At 39.7% G+C, this 19,961-nt stretch overlaps 1 protein-coding gene across 3 annotated transcripts in view; it reads left to right on the top strand.

The window, feature by feature from the left end:
• Positions 1-15,191, top strand: part of LOC121287051 (ubiquitin-conjugating enzyme E2 variant 1-like) — a 66,569-nt gene extending 51,378 nt beyond the window's left edge. The window contains exons 4-5 of one of the 3 annotated variants that reach the window (XM_041204506.1): positions 13,910-13,969; positions 14,992-15,191. In XM_041204506.1, the coding sequence (XP_041060440.1) occupies positions 13,910-13,954 (45 nt within the window). In that variant the 3' untranslated portion in view covers positions 13,955-13,969; positions 14,992-15,191. Of the gene's footprint in view, positions 1-13,909; positions 13,989-14,109; positions 14,128-14,991 lie in introns of those variants that run through there. The other 2 variants (XM_041204507.1, XM_041204505.1) reach the window with 2 other exon arrangements.
• The last annotated feature ends 4,770 nt before the right edge of the window (positions 15,192-19,961 follow it).

Raw genomic sequence — 19,961 nt, 5'->3', positions numbered from 1 at the left:
CATTTTTTGAGATTGTGTTTGTGATTCCATTTTTCTGTAGCAACACTCAGGCAAGAAACTTTGAGGAAAGGAGCCCTGTCATTTAGCAGCGCTGGAAAGAATAAAATGAGAGCAGCAAGCACCGATTCTGTTCTTTTACCTATGACTCCCTGTTCTTATACCTACGACTCCCTTTGTTTTTACTTCTATCTCAACATTAGCATGTGGCTGCTTTAATACAAATGATATGAATGTAAAAAATAGTTCATATTTTGTTTTAAAATTTTCCAAGAAATGTAGATAGCAATTCATTCTTTTCCTCAGTAAAGAGTGATATCAAATAATTAATAACTCTGTGCCTAAATGTAAACTTCTCTATAATTTCCAAACAGCAATGTCCCAAACATACTGCATGACTATTTAATGCCTTGTAGTAAGTACATTTGTCAACATGAGTAATGGGAGTCATATTTCTAATTAACTCGAGCTCAACAAATGACTATTAACAATGAAGCTAATTATCAGCAAGAAATGATTGAAATTTTAGTGTAGCCTTTAAAGTTCTTTGTTATGCTTTACACAAAGTATCTGCATTATTTTTGGTGTATTACTTGCTACTGGGTGCTGTGTTCACCATGGGAATTCCTTTGGGCATTCCTGTGGCAATTATGGAGTTGGAGGGGAGAAGAGGAGTTAGTGTATGGATGGAGGGGAGAAGAGGAGTTAGTGTATGGTGTAATTGCCCCTTGGGTAAATAACACCTGTTTATCTCAAACTGAGACTTCAGACCCATGTACAGCTATGTGGGAATGTCAGAAGAGACCTGTTTGCTTTCTGTGCTACACTATGGAGTCTACCATTTCTAGAAAAGATCCAGCAGAGGCATAATAATTCTGTTCATATCTGACAAGATTATCACATTATTGACATTCTTACAAGCCACTGCAGGTGACATTTGGTGGAGTGCTCCATTTTTAGCGCACCAATCCATAAAGTAACTGTAAATCTTGTTGGCTGGGAACAAAGGGTCAATTTCCCAATGAAAAGAACAGTTCCCTTTTCAAATCACAAAAGGAAAAAAATCTTTTTTAAAAATAGTGGGTAGAATACCTTTTTGAAAAATCTTCAGTGAAGACTCTAAGGGAGTAATCCTAACACTAAATTTGGTGACCTTGTTTTAAATCAAGAAATACAAGCTGTGCAAGACCAAATAATTGTCAGATTTCCTTGTGTAATATGCAATGTTTTCCTATATGTTTTGGATATTTTCCTACAAAAGATTTAAAAAAAAAAGATATGAAGCATTGACATTGCTAGTTGCGAGTTCAATATTTGATCAGCTGGAGACATAATTTGGTAGCATTTTAAATTCTGGAAATGTAAAGCAACAATTTTAGAACTGGACAAAACAACAATGGCTTGGATTTTGCTGTGAGTGGTAAACAAATGGGTTTTGCTCTTCATCTCACATTAAGTTGCCCACAGACTTTTAGCGGGATTGTTTATGGAAACCTACACTCATCCAACAGCTGTTTGAATTTGGTGTCCTCTACAGGGGATCTGTAAGCAGGTTTAGCAACAAGAAAGCTTTTTTAACCAATCAGACCCGGAGATGCAGTCATCAATGAGATGCACAGTTGTCAAAGCAGAAAATTTTTTTAAAAAAGTGTGAATTACATTTAAATCATTGTATAAAAAGTGAAATTATGATTGGGATGTACAAATGGGATTATGAGGAGGCCATAAAAGAGAGGAAAACAAACTAAATTTTAAAAATTGCAACATTAATTTTCTATTAAGGAAATGAGACTCCACGCTTGTAAAGGTAATTGCTTAGGTCAGAGAGGTTGCTCAACAATAATTATCACATCATCATTAAAACCTCAGTTATCCCCACTAAAGAAGCATTTTTTAAACTCTCTTTAAAGCAATAATAGTCAATAATTAGGTCTAAGTTCATGCCATAACAATGATCTCTGTGCAGATTCCTTCATTGAAGATTAATAGAACAACCTGTGCAGAAGCAGGATATTATTAATAACAGCATCTGGATTTCAGCTTTTAACTGCAGATGTGCAGCCACCAGAAATTGGCACCATTTTATCCTGTAATAATGGTGATGCTGACAGACTTGCTGTTATTAGTACAGCAAAATTTAGACCAGTAAACTCCATTGACTTGGGTATTGTTTTCTCCTTCCAACCTGGAAATTGTTTCGACAAAAGTATATGTACGCATGTGGAATGCATGATAACTATCCTAAAAGGAAAATGTCTTATGTCTCTTAAAATGTGTATAAATATTTAGTGCAGGTTTATGTTAATAAATGTTATAGCCTTCGTGAGTAATAATGAGGCATGCATCAACCAGCAAGTGATGTTCAGTTAGTCAATATTCCAATTTGAAAACTACAGTTCATTGTTCTAGAGTGTCTAACATTAATTTTAATTGTACAGCATAAATCTGGCGTTAGTTGCTTTAAGTAATCACTTATTCTAACCATTTGTTTTCCCAACAAGCACCTGCAATGCATAGGCATTAATTACATGAATTTAGCTATCAGCTGTTGCTGAAGAAAAATAATATTTTTCTATGCAATTGGATTTTCAGGAACAGCAGAAGAGGAGCTTGATCGTATGTAAATAGCAGAAGTTGTTATATGGCTTCCACTGCATACCCTAAACCTGGAATGTCCACATTTTCAGTGCATGCAGTGAGGTTTTATGGGTCACAGATTAAGATTAAGTCAACATGCCTATCATTTTGCATGTACCATCAACAACGTTCATTTATATAACACCTTTAATGTGGTAAAATGTACCAAGGTACTTCCCATGAGCAAAATTAATAACAATTTGACACCAAGCCATGAAAAGTGATCTCAGGACAGATGTAAGAAAGCTTGGTCAAAGGTATTGGTTTTAAGAAGTATCATAAAAGTGGAGAGAGAAGTGGAGAGGCTTAGAAAGGGGAATTTCAAAACATACAGCTGAGGCAGCCAAAAGCATAGCTGCCAATAATGAAGCGATTCAAATCGGGATAGGTAAGATGCCAGAATTGGAGGAGCACAGAGATCTCAAAGACATGAGGCTGGAAGAAGTTACAAAGTGGGGTTGGTGGTGGTGGGGGGGGGCGGGGGGGTTGTGGTGAGACTGGAGAGATTTGAAAACAAGACTGAGAATTTTGAAGTTGAGGCATTGTCAGACCAGGAGCCAATGCACATCAGCAAACGTCGTGGTGATGAGTGAATGGGACTTTATTGTAAATTCAAGTTTTAAACTAGTGTATTTTAGTGATCTAATTTAGTGTTTATTCACAATGAGGCAACAGTGCAAAGAGTAACCTGTTTTTTAAAAAATCCCACAAAATGTATTTTATGCATTATATGACTGAATGCAAACAACTTATTTACAGCAAAATGCACAATAAAGCTTTGCTCAGTTCACAAAGACTTATAAACTGCATATATGTCAATAACTTTTTAAAATGTATTCACTTTGCTGCTGGTGTTGCTTCTGTTAACGTGTATTGCTAACCTGGAATTATAATTGTTGCAACTATTTTATTCAGAGTTGATTGTAGCATGCTTGTTTTACTATCCATATAATCCAGCTCACTTCAAATATAATTTAAATGGCTTGAAATAAAATGAGTCTCATTTCCATATAATGCTAAGATTTCAGTGAGTATCCACAAAATAAAAGCTATGCCTTATGATGTGTTACAATCCTCATAGACACCAATAACTTTTAAAAAAAAAAATCCAAGCTGGAAGTTAATAGTTGAAACAATGACACATCACAATTTCATGTTTTAAGATGTTTACTGTAACAAAGAACTAAAAAACATCTTTGTAGGCAACTTAAAACCACAGAACAGAATACCATACCATCTTTCTTATTCTTAGCCCAACCAAAAAGAGCCACAGTTCACAGGTGTACTTGTTACAATCTCTGTACAGACTTAACGTTTAAAGAGAAATTTGATCATCCAGTGATTTACCAAAAGAATGAAGCCACAAGATTTCACTTTAAAACAAATGTATTTTACTATCAAAGAATCGAGTAAAGCAAACACTACTAAATAAACACTTTTAGGTAATTATACTTTACTTTGAAAGACAATAAAACACAACCACACATACTCAAGTTTAAAACTTCAACTGAACCTTTTCTTTTCCACTATAACTCCCCCAGAAAGTCTTTGGCTACCCATCAGGTTATTGAAGGTTATCCACGTCTTTGGAAGTAACTTCAAACTTTTCCACAGCTGCCTTGTAAGGTCAGGGACTTCACTTCATCCTCTTTTTCTATTCTCTGGCATTGGATTGCTCTTTATCAATTCCACAATTATAGTGATAGGTGACAGTTGGTCTATCCTGCTCTTTACAGAGCGGATGAACTCTGGGCTTATCTCTATAGTATTTTTTTCTCCTCTTCCTTCGTGCAGCTCACCATGACACATGCTGGGGTGGAAGATGACTCTGTTGTGAGGATGTGACTTGGTAGTCAGCTTACCTTTGCATTTGGCTGTGTGGTGTGTGGTCATCAATGGATGACAGCTATTCAGTTCCAGTATCGTTTGTGGCTGTCATGCTGGCTGGGGATTGCATCATCTGCTCTGTGGTCTCAGGGTTTATCTCTCCAACTGGCACCGGAGGCTGAGGCCCTTCTGTTTGCTGGTTCCTCTCTTGACTGTCATCTCCTTGAGGTGTCACGGTAGCCATTTGAGTGGTTGGCTGGTCTGACCAATGAAGGGCTTCTGGCACCTGTAATGAAAGTGGACAACACTGATCTGCAAGAAGACAGTTCACAGCTAAAGCCTTGGTCAAGAGAATCTTTCTTGCTGGAGCTCTCAGGAGCTTGCAGTTCTGTATGGTTTATCATAGTGGTTGTCTTGACAACTTCAGTCCTTTTGAGGAGATTCGGGACTACACAGGCATCTCTGCTTAAGAGAAAAAGACTGGTTACTGATTATGTACACAGCTTGAAGATTTGTTTGCTGCAGTACCTTAATTGTTCCAGAGTTATGCCCATGACTGGAAGCCAGATTCCTCCAGGCCCATAAAGTGACATGTCTGTTGGTTCATGGCCAGAGGTGTCTCAGCCACGGCTGTTTGTCCAATTGGATCCTGACACTGGCTTCCATGTCCAATTTAAAGTTTGTGAGATGGCCATGAGCTGAGATGTCCACCTTCCAGAATAAAGATCCAGGATCTTTGACCTCATTCAAGAAGCATGGTTGTGTGTCCTCTTGGTGTGCTGTCTTGATCTTGTGAATCCTCATGGGATCTCTGTGCATTTTGATGTTTTGGCTTTACTCAACCTCCCGAGGTGTCCTATTCAGTTAAATTGAAAGCATTGGGCTGATTTGTTGGTCATTGATCACGCTTGTGGGGGCGCTTTGCTCCACTGGCATGGTCGCTCTACTGGTCATTTAGGGTATTGCTTCCTTTGGCATGGAGTGTCCCTGTTTCTGTGCTGTTTCACTAACTGGACAGTGGGGTTTACTTTGTACCATGGTTTGCTTTCTCTCCTTAATATGGATCTGTGCTGCAAATGAATTTCAGATTGCCTGACAATCTGGATGGCTTTCTCAAGGGTTAGATCTTCCTTCGCTTGAAGCATGTCTGAGAGTGCATCGTCTGTCACTCCTACAACTATTCTATCCCTGATTAGCTCAAATTTCAGGTCACTGTAATCACACCCTTCAACCATTCTGTGAAGCTCATTAATGAAGGAGTCAACAGGTTCTCCTGGCTGCTGGACATATTTATTTAGCCCATTCAAGGGTTTTGTTACTTCTGAGATTGAAATAAGTGTTGAATGATTTTAAACTTCATCAAATTTTGCAGATGATGCGTTGATTCCTTGTCCAGCTATTACATCAATGGCTGTTGGGCTCGTGTATCTAAGGAACCCCTTCTTCCAAAGTCCCCAATTTTGTGATTGCTCTGTGCCTTATTCCAAATTGATCTGGAAAAGTGAATTTCTGACCCATGGTTAAAATTTTTAAATTACAAGTTCAGCTTTAACAGTTTTCTGGAAATCCAAGATGATGCCACCGAACAAAGAGTTTTCCTGTGCTTGCCAGTTACGGCGAGCTCCCATGGTAATTTCATTTGCGATCTCCATGTTTAAAGCTTTTCAACAATGACTACTAGATTGACTGGCTAGAGTCCTGCCCGCTGGTTAGAGTCCTGCCCACTTTAGCGAAATGTTCTTGGTCCTGGAAGTGTCGAATACTGGCTTTTGCTTGGTTTTTAAAGCTGTCTACTAAGTCGTGATTAATTTTTAATTAATGAATATTTTCTTCCTTGTTCAGAGTGAGTTCTTCAGGTTCCAACTCGGGAATCAGTTTTCTCGGCCTACAACTTAAACTGCAATTTATGACCACTGCAGTATTTAACTTTTTTCAGGACTTGAATTGTCCTGGAATTTTTAATTTTTAGCCCATCCCTGCTCGGTCTGCTGACTGCACATTCTGCATGCTCTGGGTATTTAAGCTGCACTTCCAGAGAATTCGATGAAGTCTTCTGCTACAGTGAGGAATTTAATTTCTGTCTTCAGCTTCCGAGCCTTTCACTGGAGCTTTTCGCTGGTGGTTTCCTTCTGTGCCTTTGCTTCTTGAGCGTTTCTTCAGGTCAGAATGCTTCTTTGATTTTTCCTTCAGTTTTCCAGGATTTTGATTTTCTTCTGCAGTCTCTGTGAGGTTTTGAGTTGTTCCATTTGCTGCCACTACGATGTAAGGTATTGGGTGAATTTGGTACATCTTTATTAAGGTATTCATAGTTTTAGTAAGTATTTATTAACTATTAGAAATTATATACATAGGTACAGTAATGGTCCAAGTTAGGAGCTGTCTCCTTGCCTGCTTCTACACACAGCTCTGTTGAACACTACGCTAACCCCTAGGTGCAGGCCTTGTGTTCTCTTACATCACTGTGTAGGCAGTACAGTACTCAGTCCCACGTTAACCCTTAATGTGTCACACCCTTATACTGCAGCTTCTGCCTCTCTCGGATCTAGGTAAACTAAAAACACAGTCTGTGATATTCTAGGAAGACCTGTAACCTGATCTTTACAATGTCTTCCTCTGCATCCTTCCCCAGGACAATGTGAATCACATGGCTTTTATCTAGGTAGAAATGCTATTTGGCTATCCTTGAGAGCTCAAATCCCTTTCATCTTGGAACTAAATGGACAGATTAAAATGCTACTGTTTACATCCCGACATTCTCAACATTTTTCTGGGACTTTTGAGAGTCAGTCTCCAGGCTTCTGCCATTGTCTCCAAGCATAAATACCTTCCACTCTTCTCAGTAAAACAACCTAAACCTTCTTTTGATTTCTAACATTCAAACCACCCAGGTCTACAGTCAGGCAGATTTCAGCACAGGTCACATGACACCCTTAATTTTACCCTAAATTTAAAGACAGTCCCAAAACTTAATCTTATAAACCTCATAATTATAACAAATAGTATTATAACAAATTGGGAGGTCTTCAGGGACTTACTTACTTATGCAATGCATTTAGCATATACAATTGCGTGGCATACAAAGTGAACTAAAGTCGAGTATTGCTGAAAACAAGATTTTTTGTCAAAGCTTTTCACCTTGCAATCATCAAGATAATTTGTAAGAAAATACATCGGAAACAACATATTTATACTGTATGAGAAGAGAGTGCTGATTGGTTGACAAGTGGACTCTGATTGGGAGAGGCCTTGCTATGGAGAATGCACCAGTGGATGGTGACTGACAGTTAATTGCCAAGCATTGCTTGAAAGTTAAACCAGGCAGCTTGACTCCGATCGGTCAAGACATTACCCTGGGGAATAAACCGGTGAATGGCTGTCACTTATTTCATTTAGCTGGAACAGGTGCAATGTATGTGCATGTTTTTTCTGTCTGCAAAGAAAAGGGCCCTGTGTATTAATATATTTAGCTCCCCGTACATGCAAATGCACTGTACTCAGGATTTATCCTCGGTGTGCTAAGAAATATGCTGACAACCAATTTCAGATTTTCAGTTAGGCTCACAGTGTGGTGCATTTGCATGTACTGGAAGCTACATATATTAATACACAAAGCCCTGTTCTTTGAAGACAGAACGGACATTACATAACATTGCATCTGCTTCAGCTAAACAAAATAAATGACAGCCACTTGCTGGTCAAGACATTGCACTGGGGAATGAACCAATCAGAGTTAAGGTGCCTGGTTTAAATTTCAAACAATGCATTGCAGTTAACTGTCACTCACCATCCACTGGTGCATTTTCATGGCAACACCTTTACCAATCAGAGTCCACTTGCCAACCAATCAGTACTCTTTTCTCATACAGTAAAAATATGATGTTTACCCTGACATTGGTATTTTCTTGCAAATTGTCCTAATGAGTGCAAGATGAAAAGCTTTGACAAAAAATGTCTCTTTTTTCAACAATATTCAAGCTCTGTACTACCAAATAACTACAGTCAACTTGTGATTTGATGCCTAATAATAACTTCCAAAGTGCATGTACTCCCCTTGACCTTATTGGATTTCTTGAGAAAGGTGTAAGTTCTAGGAAGCTGAACCTGAAGCTTAAAAAAGGTGGGAGCTCCAGGATATTTAATTAATGTTATAGCTAACATTAAGAAATACTCAACCAACAAGAAAAAGCAGAGACACACGAATTAATTGGAATTCCATTTTGTGTTGCCACTTGATACCCTTGTCACAAAACTATTAATGTATATAATTTGAAATTATTTTTCTTTTAAAATAGAGGTTTAGTCTGTGGGTGTGTCTTAATTGAGTTAAATCCAACTAGTCTGGGTGCTTTTATGTATACTAGTTTTGAGATGTAAGAGAGGTAGAGTGTATTTGCATTTTGTTGAATAGAGCATTCAAGAAGGGGAGTAAAATCTGGCATCTAGCTAGCAGAGACCAAGCAATGTTTACTAATAAAATTGGTACAATGAAAGGGGTTTTATTGTTAGAAGAGGTGGAGTTCAAAGGGGCTGGTGATACAATGAGAATATACATTCAATGACATGTGCTGGGTATAATAGACAACAGTTTTGTGTGTGCAGAACAGAAGTAATGTAACATCAAAGCCTGTAAGTCAATCACTGTGTCTGCAAAGGAACCAAAGTGAAAGGAACCTCATTTTGAATTTGTAATGTGAAATTGCTCTGACTGGTGTCTACTTAAATTCTATAGGTTGTTGTTGCCTTAATGGAGGTTAATTAGGTAATTTGTTAAAAGTTATGATAGTAGTAATTTGTAGCCATGTGTATATATTTAACTTGTGTAAATTAATAAATGTCTCATGTAGTTTGATATAAAAGCCTCTTGAGAACTGGTGGTCTGATTCCTGAATTCAGAGTTGCGTTTCAAACATACAAAGTAAAAATATAGATTATGACAGTTGTTTAAAGTTTGCCTCTGGGATTTTTAAATAACTCAGCTTTACCAACTGCTGGGTCATAACACCCTTAATACTTTTAACTACTTTGATGAATCTGTGTACCTTTTAGAGATTTCTATGCAGTATTTTACAGTCCTTTATTCTAGATTTCAGTTTAAAAATCCTTCACAGGATATGTTTACCTAACTAAACCTTTGTTAAAGTTTCTGCGCTGAAATTTGGATTGAAGTGCTATTTCTTCAAAGGTACAACATCAATAGAGTTCTTAATAAGATCTGAGAGGAGAATGTTTTGAAATATAATAGCAGTTGCTTCATTTAACTTCTTAAACTAACCAGCAATAATGGAACAAATAAATAAAATGTGACACCTGTTATTCATCCTGCAACTTATTCCATGAGCCTTAAAGTACTGTTCAGCTGTTTCACACTGAAGCTGAATTAGATGGAAGTTGACTGTTTTAAGTATTGGTTACAGACAGAAGGGGGCACTGCTGCCTTTGTACTGTCGCTGGAATGAAATAGAAACATAAATTACTCAGTACCATACAACCCTCCTGATGACTGGAGATGGGACTATATCATAATTGTTATTGCTTGCAGGGCAGTCAGTGCTTTAGTATGATAAATATAAAAGGTGACAGCAAGTCGGGCTAATTGACTGAAGGGTTGGGATGCAGACCATTATTAACAATTACAGAAATAAAATGTTTATATGAAATATTGCAAACTTTTGAAGCTTATTGTAACAATTAAAACACAAAAACTGAGTTTCGAGACACCTACTGCATTAGAAAGTTTACTTCAAATACAAACAAAACAATGATGGTCTTAAAACACTGTGAGAGAAAAGCAATGTGTATGATTGATTTTGTAAGACTTTAAAATACACAACTTTTAGAAGGATTCAAAGAAATACTTTTAAATAATTTGTGATGTGTTATATATTCCTTTGAGAAAGAAAGACCTTATGAGAAGAATGCACCATTCACGGCTAACTAAGTAAGTTAAGGATAGTATCGAATTGAAAGAAGCAGTGTACAATACAGTGAAGATTAATGGTAGGTCAGAGGATCGGACAAATTTCAGCAATTCAAAGAATGTCAAAAAAAGGAGGGATAAATTAGAGAATGAGAGAAAGCTAGTTAGAAATACAAAAAGCAGATAGGAAGAGTTTCTACAAATATTTAAAAAGGAAAAGAGTAACTAAAGTGAGCGTTGGTCCCTTCGACAGTGAGGCTAGGATATTACTATGGGGAAAAAAGGAAATTGCAGAAGCCTTAAGACACAAATAATATCCCAAGAGTACAAGAAATCAGGAGGTAAACGGGAGTGAGGAACTTAAAACAATCACAATCACTAGGGAGAAGAAACCGGGAAAACTATTAGAACTAAAGGCTGACAAATCCCCTGGACCTAATGGCCTGCATCCTAGCTCCTTAAAAGAAGTGCCTGCAGAGATAGTGGGTACATTGGTTGTGATCTACCAAAATTCCCTAGATTCTGGAAAGGTGCCATTTGATTGGAAAATCCCAAAAACACCTCCATCAAGAAAGGAGGGAGACAAAAAGCAGGAAACTATAGGCCAGTTAGCCTAGCATCTGTTATAGGAAAAATGCTAGAATCCATTATTATGGAGCTTGTAGCAGGGCATTTAGAAAATCATAATACAATCAGGTTGAGTCAACATGGTTTTATGAAAGGGGAATCGTGTTTGACTAATTTATTAGAGTTATTTGAGGAAGTAACAAACATGGTGGATAAAGGTGAACCTGTACATGTAGTGTACTTGGATTTCCAAAATACATTTAATAAGGTGCCACATCAAATGTTACTACACAAAGTAAGTAAGAGCACATATTGTAGGGGGGTGGGGGGGGGGTGCAGGGGCTAACATATTGGCATGGATAGAGGATTGGTTAGTTATCAGGAAGCAGAGTGGGGATAGATGGATCATTTTTGGATTGGTAAGTTGTTACTACTGGGTTCTCACAGGGATCCGTGTTGTATTTACAATCTATGTCTAGATGAAGGGATTGAATGTATGGCAGCTACATTTGCTGATGACACAAAGATAGGTAGGAAAGGAAGTTGTTAAGAGGACAAAGAGTCTACAAATGGATATAGACAGGTTAAATTAGTTGGCAAAGATTTAGCAGATGGAATATAATGTGGGAAAATGTGAACTTGTCAATTTTGACAGGAAGACTAGAAAAGTAGTATATTATTTGATTGGGGAGAGACTACAGAACTCCATAGTACAGAGGGATCTGGGTGTCCTGGCACATGAATTACAAAAAGTTAGTATGCAGGTACAACAAGTGATTAGGAAGGCAAATGGAATGTTGGCATTTATTGCAAGGAGAATCAAGTATCAAGATAGGGAAGTATTGCTACAGCTGTACAGGGCCTTACTGAGACAGCATCTGGAGTACTGTGTACAATATGGGTCTCCTTACTTAAATTGCATTAGAAGTAGTTCTTGGAAGGTTCACTTGACAGATTCCTGGGATTAGAGGGCTTGTCTTATGAAGAAAGGTTGAGCAGATTGGGCCTATTCCATTGGAATTTAGAAGAATGAGGGGTGACCTTATTGAAACATATAAGATCCTAAGGAGACTTGACAGGGTGAATGTCGAGATGATGTTTCCTCTTGTGGGGGAGTCTAGAACTAGGGGTCACTGTTTAAAAATTAGGAGACTGAGATGAGAATTTTTTTCTCCTAGAGAGTCTTAAGTCTGTGGAATTCTTTTCCCCAGAGAGCAGTGGAGGCTTAGTCATTGAATATATTCAAGGCTAAGTTAGATAGATTTTTGATTAACATGGGAGTCATAGGTTATGGCAGGTGGGCAGGGGGCAGATAGAAAAGTGGAGTTGAGGCCAAAATCAGATCAGCCTTGATCTTATCGAATAGCGAGCTCAAGGGGCCAAATGGCCTACTCCTGCTCCAAATTCTTGTGTTAAATTAGTAATGGTTAAATTGGGCTAGATCCAGGGTGTTAAATATGAAAGGAAAACTTCATTGGGTGCTTCTCTGTACTTCAATGTCACTGATTGTCAATGGTATAGCTGGATAATAATATCCAATGCTTCCAACTAGTTCTAAACCTGGAAGTACTGTGTGTGTAGGAGAAACAATTAACATAAAAAAGACATGGATTTTTTTCAGTATTTTGCTGTACTAAGAAGACACAATCTAGTGCTAAAGTATAAATTTGAACTGAACTATTAAAATTTTTGTGTTTGCAATTTCAACCATAAAATTAAATATAAATATTTTGTTTGGTTCCTGCTGTTTTGTTCCCTGCTTCCATCCACCCACCTGTGTCATTTTCATAGATATTATTAAAAATCTTCCTGTTGATGCAATTTGTGGCTATATTTTTAAGTCAAAGTCTAACATAGATACTTTCATTGTAAGTATCATGAATGGAAATCCTATAAGTAGTTACATATAGCAATGTGGTTGCAGCCTCTGGCCAGTAGGTGGTTCTGTGATGTGAGTTTCTGAAATTTCTCTCCCAAATTGATTGTCATCTTGTACATTAAAACCCTTTTATGCATCAACTGACTATGGGCAATACCACAGACAAATTACTAGTACATATAAAATTCTCAGGTTCACAGATTATATAAATATGTGTTCTGAGCAAACCGGAACCAAACTAACATTTTTTTTCTGTTGAAATAAGTCACTCTGTAATTTAAGCTTATGTCGAAGCAAGTCAACCTTATTTATGCCTGGCAATTAGTGGAATATATGCACCACATACAATAATAGGCACTTCCTGACCAATGTCCCTTCTGTTCCATCACTCAGTGCAATGTCGTTGTTAATTCTGGTCTTTCTTATGAGACGAATGGCTAAAAGTAGATAAACATTGCTCACATCTATAATAGCTATGCAAAGGGCTATAGCAATTTCTTTATCACATTGCAAGGGGCAACCCAGGCATGTGTGTCGTGAGACTGCATCTCCAGGAGAGCTACCTGACATGTGACTAGACATTTTTCATAATTTAGTATACTTTAAAATAAGTTAAATGTTCTCTCCTGAGTACTACTGGTTGAAGTACATAACCTTGTTCAAAGCTGCCTCAAGACTGTTTCAGAAAGTTGAAACTCTGTGACTAATTGTACACAACAACCGTTTACATGATGGCTGAGGGCTTGCTACTTACATACTTACAAGCTTTACATTTTAGAGTGATCTTTGGACTGGCTGTAAAACTAGGAATTCTATTGTTCTAAATTGGTGTAAATTTTTGCAATGATATATTTTACATTATACTTACTTTATCCCAATAGAGTAAAGACAGTTTTATGGCAATAGATACAGATAGTCACTGAGCTATTGGTTTGACAGATAGACAGGCACAGTAATCCATGTAATCCTCTTCAGGTTTTATAGCCCTTAAAAAGGCTTAATGAAGAACTTAACTAACAATGATGGCTATTTGAGGGAAAAACTCTGGAGCACCAGATTAAGTGAAATTTATTATGTTTTTTCAGGTTGTTTGCCAGATGTTCCTTGGATGCTTTTTTCAGGTTGTTTGATCAACACCAAGCAAGGTTCGTTTAAAGATTTTTTTAAAAAAGGATGAGTGTATGTACAGCATTGTCAGCATTAAATTTTCAATTCTAAGCTTCAGCAATCCCTTCAAAACGTATTACAAACATTGGCAACTTTATTATTTTTCTTTGTAAAACAGGAGATCATTGATGTTTTCTGTAGCACACTTCCATATCCTGCGTGGGCCAGTGTTGGGTAGCCACCTGCTATTGCAGTGTATGACTGGTCCTCCCCCTCATTTCTCTGGCGCCAGAGCAGTGTGGTCCCTGCAATGTGATTATTTGTGTTAGCAGATAATTTAGCCCAGCAGACACATGTGCCAAAGCTGCCTGTACCTCGTAATGCTCCTCAACAAAAGCTACTTTTATGGCTCCCTCCTTTCCATTTCTTTCCAAATTGTGCTCACATTTTGTGTGAGGAGATTATTTTTGTCTGTTGCCATGAGAGACTGTAGTGTTTATATAGGCTTTAAGGGGACACCAGATTAATTCAATCATTTCAATAGACTTCTAGACATTTTTACATAGAGTTTATACTTCCTGTTTAGTTCTGATTACGTGGAAATTAAGTTGATGTAGATTCTACCACATTGTTTTGTGGAAAGAATTATTACCAGGTAAAGACCTGAGAGTATTTTAAAGTGGAAGCCAATATACATAAATCTAATGGGAGAAACTTACAGCTTTCACTTAATATTGCTTCAGTAACTTTATACGATGGGCCCACATTTAAAACCATTACAAGCTCACTGTGAGACACAAAAAGTTAAATTGAAAAAACATTTAGTATGGAAAGAAAATAAGTTGTGAGAGTAAGACGGGCTCAATCTAATGTTTTTATTCTTATAGGTTGGCCCGAGCCTTATTTGATTGGTCTCCAGGAATATCCTTAGTTATCCAATTTAAAAAAAAATATATATTCTCCGTTAACCCACAGAGTGCCCTTGCTCTTTGTTTTCTGTTTCCAATTTTTCTTGCTCTTTTCTCCTGAAACAATTGATTTTTTTTTTGTTGCTGTATAGTTCCATGGTTGCTGATTGCTGTCTGGTCTTGCACCAAGAACAACTTATAATAACAAAGCACCTTTAAAACAATGGAGTACCCCAATGTTCTTCACAGGAGCATTATAAAACGTTGTATGGCACCTAGCCACATAAGGAGATATTAGGTCTAATGACCAAATGCTTTGTCAAAGAGGTAGGTTTTAAGGAGTGTCTTAAAGTGAGGCTGAGAGATGGAGAGGTTCAGGATGGGTATTCCAAAGCTTAGGGCTGAGGCAACTGAAGGCACAGCCACCAATGATGGAGCAATTAAAATTGGGGATGCTGAAGAGGCAGAATTAGAAGAGTGCAGATATATCTGAGGGTTGTGGGGCTGGAGGAGATACAGAGATAGGGTGGGGAGGGATTTGAAAACAAGAATGAGAATACCGTATCCAAATGTCCAGCATTTATTATTCATTAATGTGCCAAGGTTGGTTGACCATGAGGGCATCACAGCTAAGTCTGATCCTGACCTGACCTTGTGCCCCATTCCCCACATCTGGCCATGGATTGCAATTTAGAAGAGAATCCTGAGGTTTCCTCTTCCTGGCTCAAGGTGCTGAGCTGAACTGCAGCATTCCTGCTGCTACCCTAGCTAAAGCCTAACTCAGCATAGCCTTGAACTTGCTTGGTCTAAATAACTTATCAACTCAATGATCTGACCAGCAACAGAAATTTTATTTATGTTCATGTCCACTCCATTTACCCAGCATATTTTAAAATATCTGATTGGAGAAACAGATTTACAGCATGCATATTCTTCAAATTATTAAGTATTTATTTCTTTTTTGACCCTTCATTAAGCATTCAAGTTCTCTGTTTCTTCTTCAAGTTTCATGCAGGAATGTCATAAAGTGAGAGAAGTTAAACAGGAGCATATAAGATAACAAATTCTTCCACGTAATTTTTGTTTATTTTAAATGCTACAGAAAATAATAGTTAATATTACACTTAAAATAATATGACAGCTTCTTATAATTCACTGGTTTATTGCAACTAGCTTTGAAAGTATGTATGCTAGATGGTCCACAGTTAGATAAGGCTGTACTGTGCTCCCATCTCTTTTCCAATGCACTTTCATTTGGCTGTGCAGGTGTAAGAATTGATTTTCACACTCTGTCTGTAAGTGGCTCCATGCCTATGTTTTGACTTTTGGTCTGAAGCCATTCTGGCTCAGCAATTGCAATAAAATCACCATTTGTAAAGGACACCCCAGTGACTACAAAGTGACAATGAAGAATTCTTAGTCTCTAGTCAAGCATGCTTTAATGCTTTAGGTCACTATCATGCTGCTTGTCCATTCAACTCAGCTGGAATATAGTTTTACTGATTCAATCTGTCTTTCATACCATTGTATTTTTTCTCAATCAGTGGTCAATTTTGCAACATTTTGATAATGGTGACAGAAGATTCAGGGCATATTAATGTCTGGCTTTGTATTTAATTTAGTTCTGTAATTTCAACTTTTTTTAAAATGCAGGCAAATAGACTTTAATTCCATTTAAAAGCCGTTTGTATTATAATACAATAAATTGTGTTGTGTTGATGGTCAGATTAATACAAATTGGTAGTGGCTTCAATGTCATTAAGTTACACAATTTCTTTCTGGTTATATGCAGTATCATAAGGTAATGAAAAGATGTAGAGCTAAATAAAAAATGCTGCATTCAAAGGAAAAGACAAAGATTTTTTAATAGGTTTTGCTAAGTGAACAAGCAATATTTATTTATTATTAAAAAATTATTAAAACAATTATATGGATAAACAGATCACTCCTATATTTAATTGTGTCACAATTCAGTATTAAGGTTGCACCATAACTCTGAGAAGTAAAGATTAAAGCCCATTATTAAAGCCCACCCCTCGCCCCCAGTATGACACGCAGCTCGTCACTGGCTGGGAAGGGCCGAGAGTGGGCGGGAGCATATCAGCCGCCAAGTCAAATGGCGACCCAGTGGCCTGTTTAAAAATGACCCAGGCAGCCCCAGAAAGGCTGCCAGGGAAGGATGTCTGTGTGCCGTTGTAAAGGTGGACTCAAGTGCGGCAGCAAACGCCAGGCAGGAGGGCAGCTGGTGTAGGCACACGGCCCCCTTTTTTCTGATGAGTACTTTGCTACCCTCCTGGACGAGGCGGCTGTCAGGAAGGACATCCTTGACCCCAGAGATGGGAGGAGGAGGCCACCACACCTGACAAAGAAAGCATGGGAGGAGGTGGCAGCCCGGGTGAGCAGCCACGACGTGGTGCGGCACACCTGGGTTCAGCACCAGAAGCGCTTCAATGACCTGCTGAAATCAGGAGGGTGAGTACCATGTTGGCATGGGTCAGTGTGGTCAATTGTTTTGGGCTGGCCATCCCCTGGTGGAGCTCAGGGGTGCTAGAATCTGAGTGCCAACTGTCAATCACGCCGGAGCTGGCCAAGGGGCTGAGCCCTGGCTGCTTTGACTGAGTGCCTTGCGGCTCGAGGCCCACGATCTGCATGTGCCCTGCAAGCTGCTCCTCAGCTGGAGTTGGCCAGGCTGCATTGACGCTATAGGTACAAAGTGGAGTAATCAATGCTCTTCTCTCCATTCAGGGGAAGACATCCCACAACAATATTGAGAGGCGCGGACTGGTGGAGGGCCCCCACACCTCCTCATCCTCTCCCGGTACGAGCAGGAGGCCTTGGAGCTCAAGAGTCGCCATGCACCTTGGTCAACCGGCCGCAGTGAGGCTGGGGTATAAGACGAAGGTAAGAGTGCAGTGCACTGAGGTGAGAATTTCGGCTTGTACAACCATACCAGCGTAGTCTCTTCATTGATGTGAGCCTCGAACCTGGAGACTCCATTGATCATTGAAAGATGAGGGCACCACGATGCAGATCTCCATTGTCTCACCAAGGTGCCTGGTATGCACAGTGACAGTGTGATGACTTTAACTAATCACATTCTCCTTCTTCCTTTTAGGTTCACCAGCAGGTGTTTGCTCTCCAGACCTTGAAGGGCCACCCCTAACACTGGAGGACAACTATGCTCCCCAAGCACCTGCATCACAGTCACTCTCTGAACCAGGCACCAGCGCAGATTCCAGTATCTTGGTGGGAATTACTTAGTGGCTAGTAGCTCAGTGCACATTGGTAAGGGCACTTCACACTCGCTTGAGGAGCATGCGGAGGCAGATGATACCCAGGGCACTGGCAGTTGGAGGACTGCTGAAGACCAAGACAATGCTCAGTCGAAGGCTGATGATGGGCCTCTGGGGTCGTCCATTAGGCAGCAGTTGCTGGATGTCCAGCATGGTTTGCGGGAGGATCTGGCGGAAATCCAGAAGGGTGTGCATGCCATGGTCTCTGTTGTGGAGGATTCCCTGCAGAGCGTGAGCACTGAGTTGACCCTCTTGGCTGAGCACAATGCCTCCTCCATGGAGAGAGTGGCGAATGTCATGGAGAGGCAGCAGAATCAGGGGTTCCTGGGGTTGCGCTCGGATCTGCAAGTCCTCACACAGGCAATGATCTCAGGGGTCAGTGCCAGTATGGGAGATGGATGAGGCACCCAGTATCCCAGCTAAGTGCCCGTCCATCAATGGTGAGCAGGGAGGTCCAGAGTGAACTCAAATTGGTGTACGAGCTGCTTGTTGTCTCTGCGGGCTCCTCTCAGGGCGCTCTGGATGATGGCAGCATTTCCTCCACCCCTCTGCCAGTGACGTGGCATCTGATGCAGCTGAGGCGACTGGGAAGATGCCAGCCATGGCACTGGCCACTCCCTCCCAGGCAGGGCCAGCACAGGCTCCACTGGCCAGAAGACAACCGCCAAGGTCATCAACGTCATCAAGGTCAACAGGACAACAGAGTCAGCAGGCTGTCTCCAATGCCGGTGCCAGCGAGGGGGGAGCACCTAGACGTAGAACCCGTAAATGTAAATTTGAAGCACCCTAAGCATAAGAGGGGCTGGTCCTGGATGATTTTGTTCCCTCATTTTGTTTCTCTTTCTTTAATGATGTGACTACCAACACCGGATTTTTTCCATTCAAGACTATACGATTTCCAGCATAAAATTACATTTGCTTTTGTGTTATTGGCCTGAGTATGCTTCATTTATTTTGTAGGTGCAAGGTAGGCCAATATGTAATGCTGGACGTGGGTAGCTCAAAACTTTATTGCACAGGCACTGAGTGTATCTTGAGGGCCAAATGAGATCATTTCTGTGATCCAGGATGGAGGTGGCAGCCCTGTCATGATGTGGTAGTTCTTATTTGGCAGCCTAGTTGAAAAAATGTTGAACCAAGGCGTCCTTGGTATCCCTGCTCTCCTGGAGGTTACTGAGGTCTGGCGCCACGCCCTCAGTCACCAGGCTCCTCTTCTGACTCTATGCTGGATTCATCCTATGCAGCTGTGTCAAGATCCTCTTCCTCCAGTGGGTCCCCCCTTGCCAGTGCCAGTGGCAGATTGTGGAGTGCGCAGCATGCAACCACGATCAGTGACACCTGCTCTGGGGGGTATTGCAGTGTGGCCCCTGAACGCTTCAGGCACCAGAAGCGCATCTTGAGAAGACCCATAGTTCTCTCTACCACCGCCCATGTGGAGGCATAACTCCTGTTGTACCGCTGCTCGGCCTCTGTTCTTGGCTGGTGGAGAGGCGTCATGAGAACTGGGTTGTTTTTTTACCAGAGCCAACCATACTGTGTACCGGGGTGTTATTGAGTGGTCAGATGAAGGGGCCTGTTAGTTCATGTTTAATCTAAGTCAATTTTAGTTTAATTATTCAGTAAAAGTTTTAAAAAGTGAAACCTTGTCCAGTGGTTTCTCTTGTTGGGGTCATTTGGGAAGTTTGATTATTTCATGTTATTGGTCTCCACGAGGATTGTAATAGAGGTACCTGAAAATTGGATAGCGTTCATACAACCAACATAATACCCAGATTTAAATAATTAGCAGTTTCGGGTGAAAATGCTAGCCTGTTTGAAAATTGAGTGTA

Source organism: Carcharodon carcharias, chromosome 14 (genome assembly GCF_017639515.1).
Source record: "Carcharodon carcharias isolate sCarCar2 chromosome 14, sCarCar2.pri, whole genome shotgun sequence".
In the NCBI taxonomy this organism is placed as follows: Eukaryota; Metazoa; Chordata; class Chondrichthyes; order Lamniformes; family Lamnidae; genus Carcharodon; species Carcharodon carcharias.
This window is presented reverse-complemented; position numbering and strand designations above follow the sequence as displayed.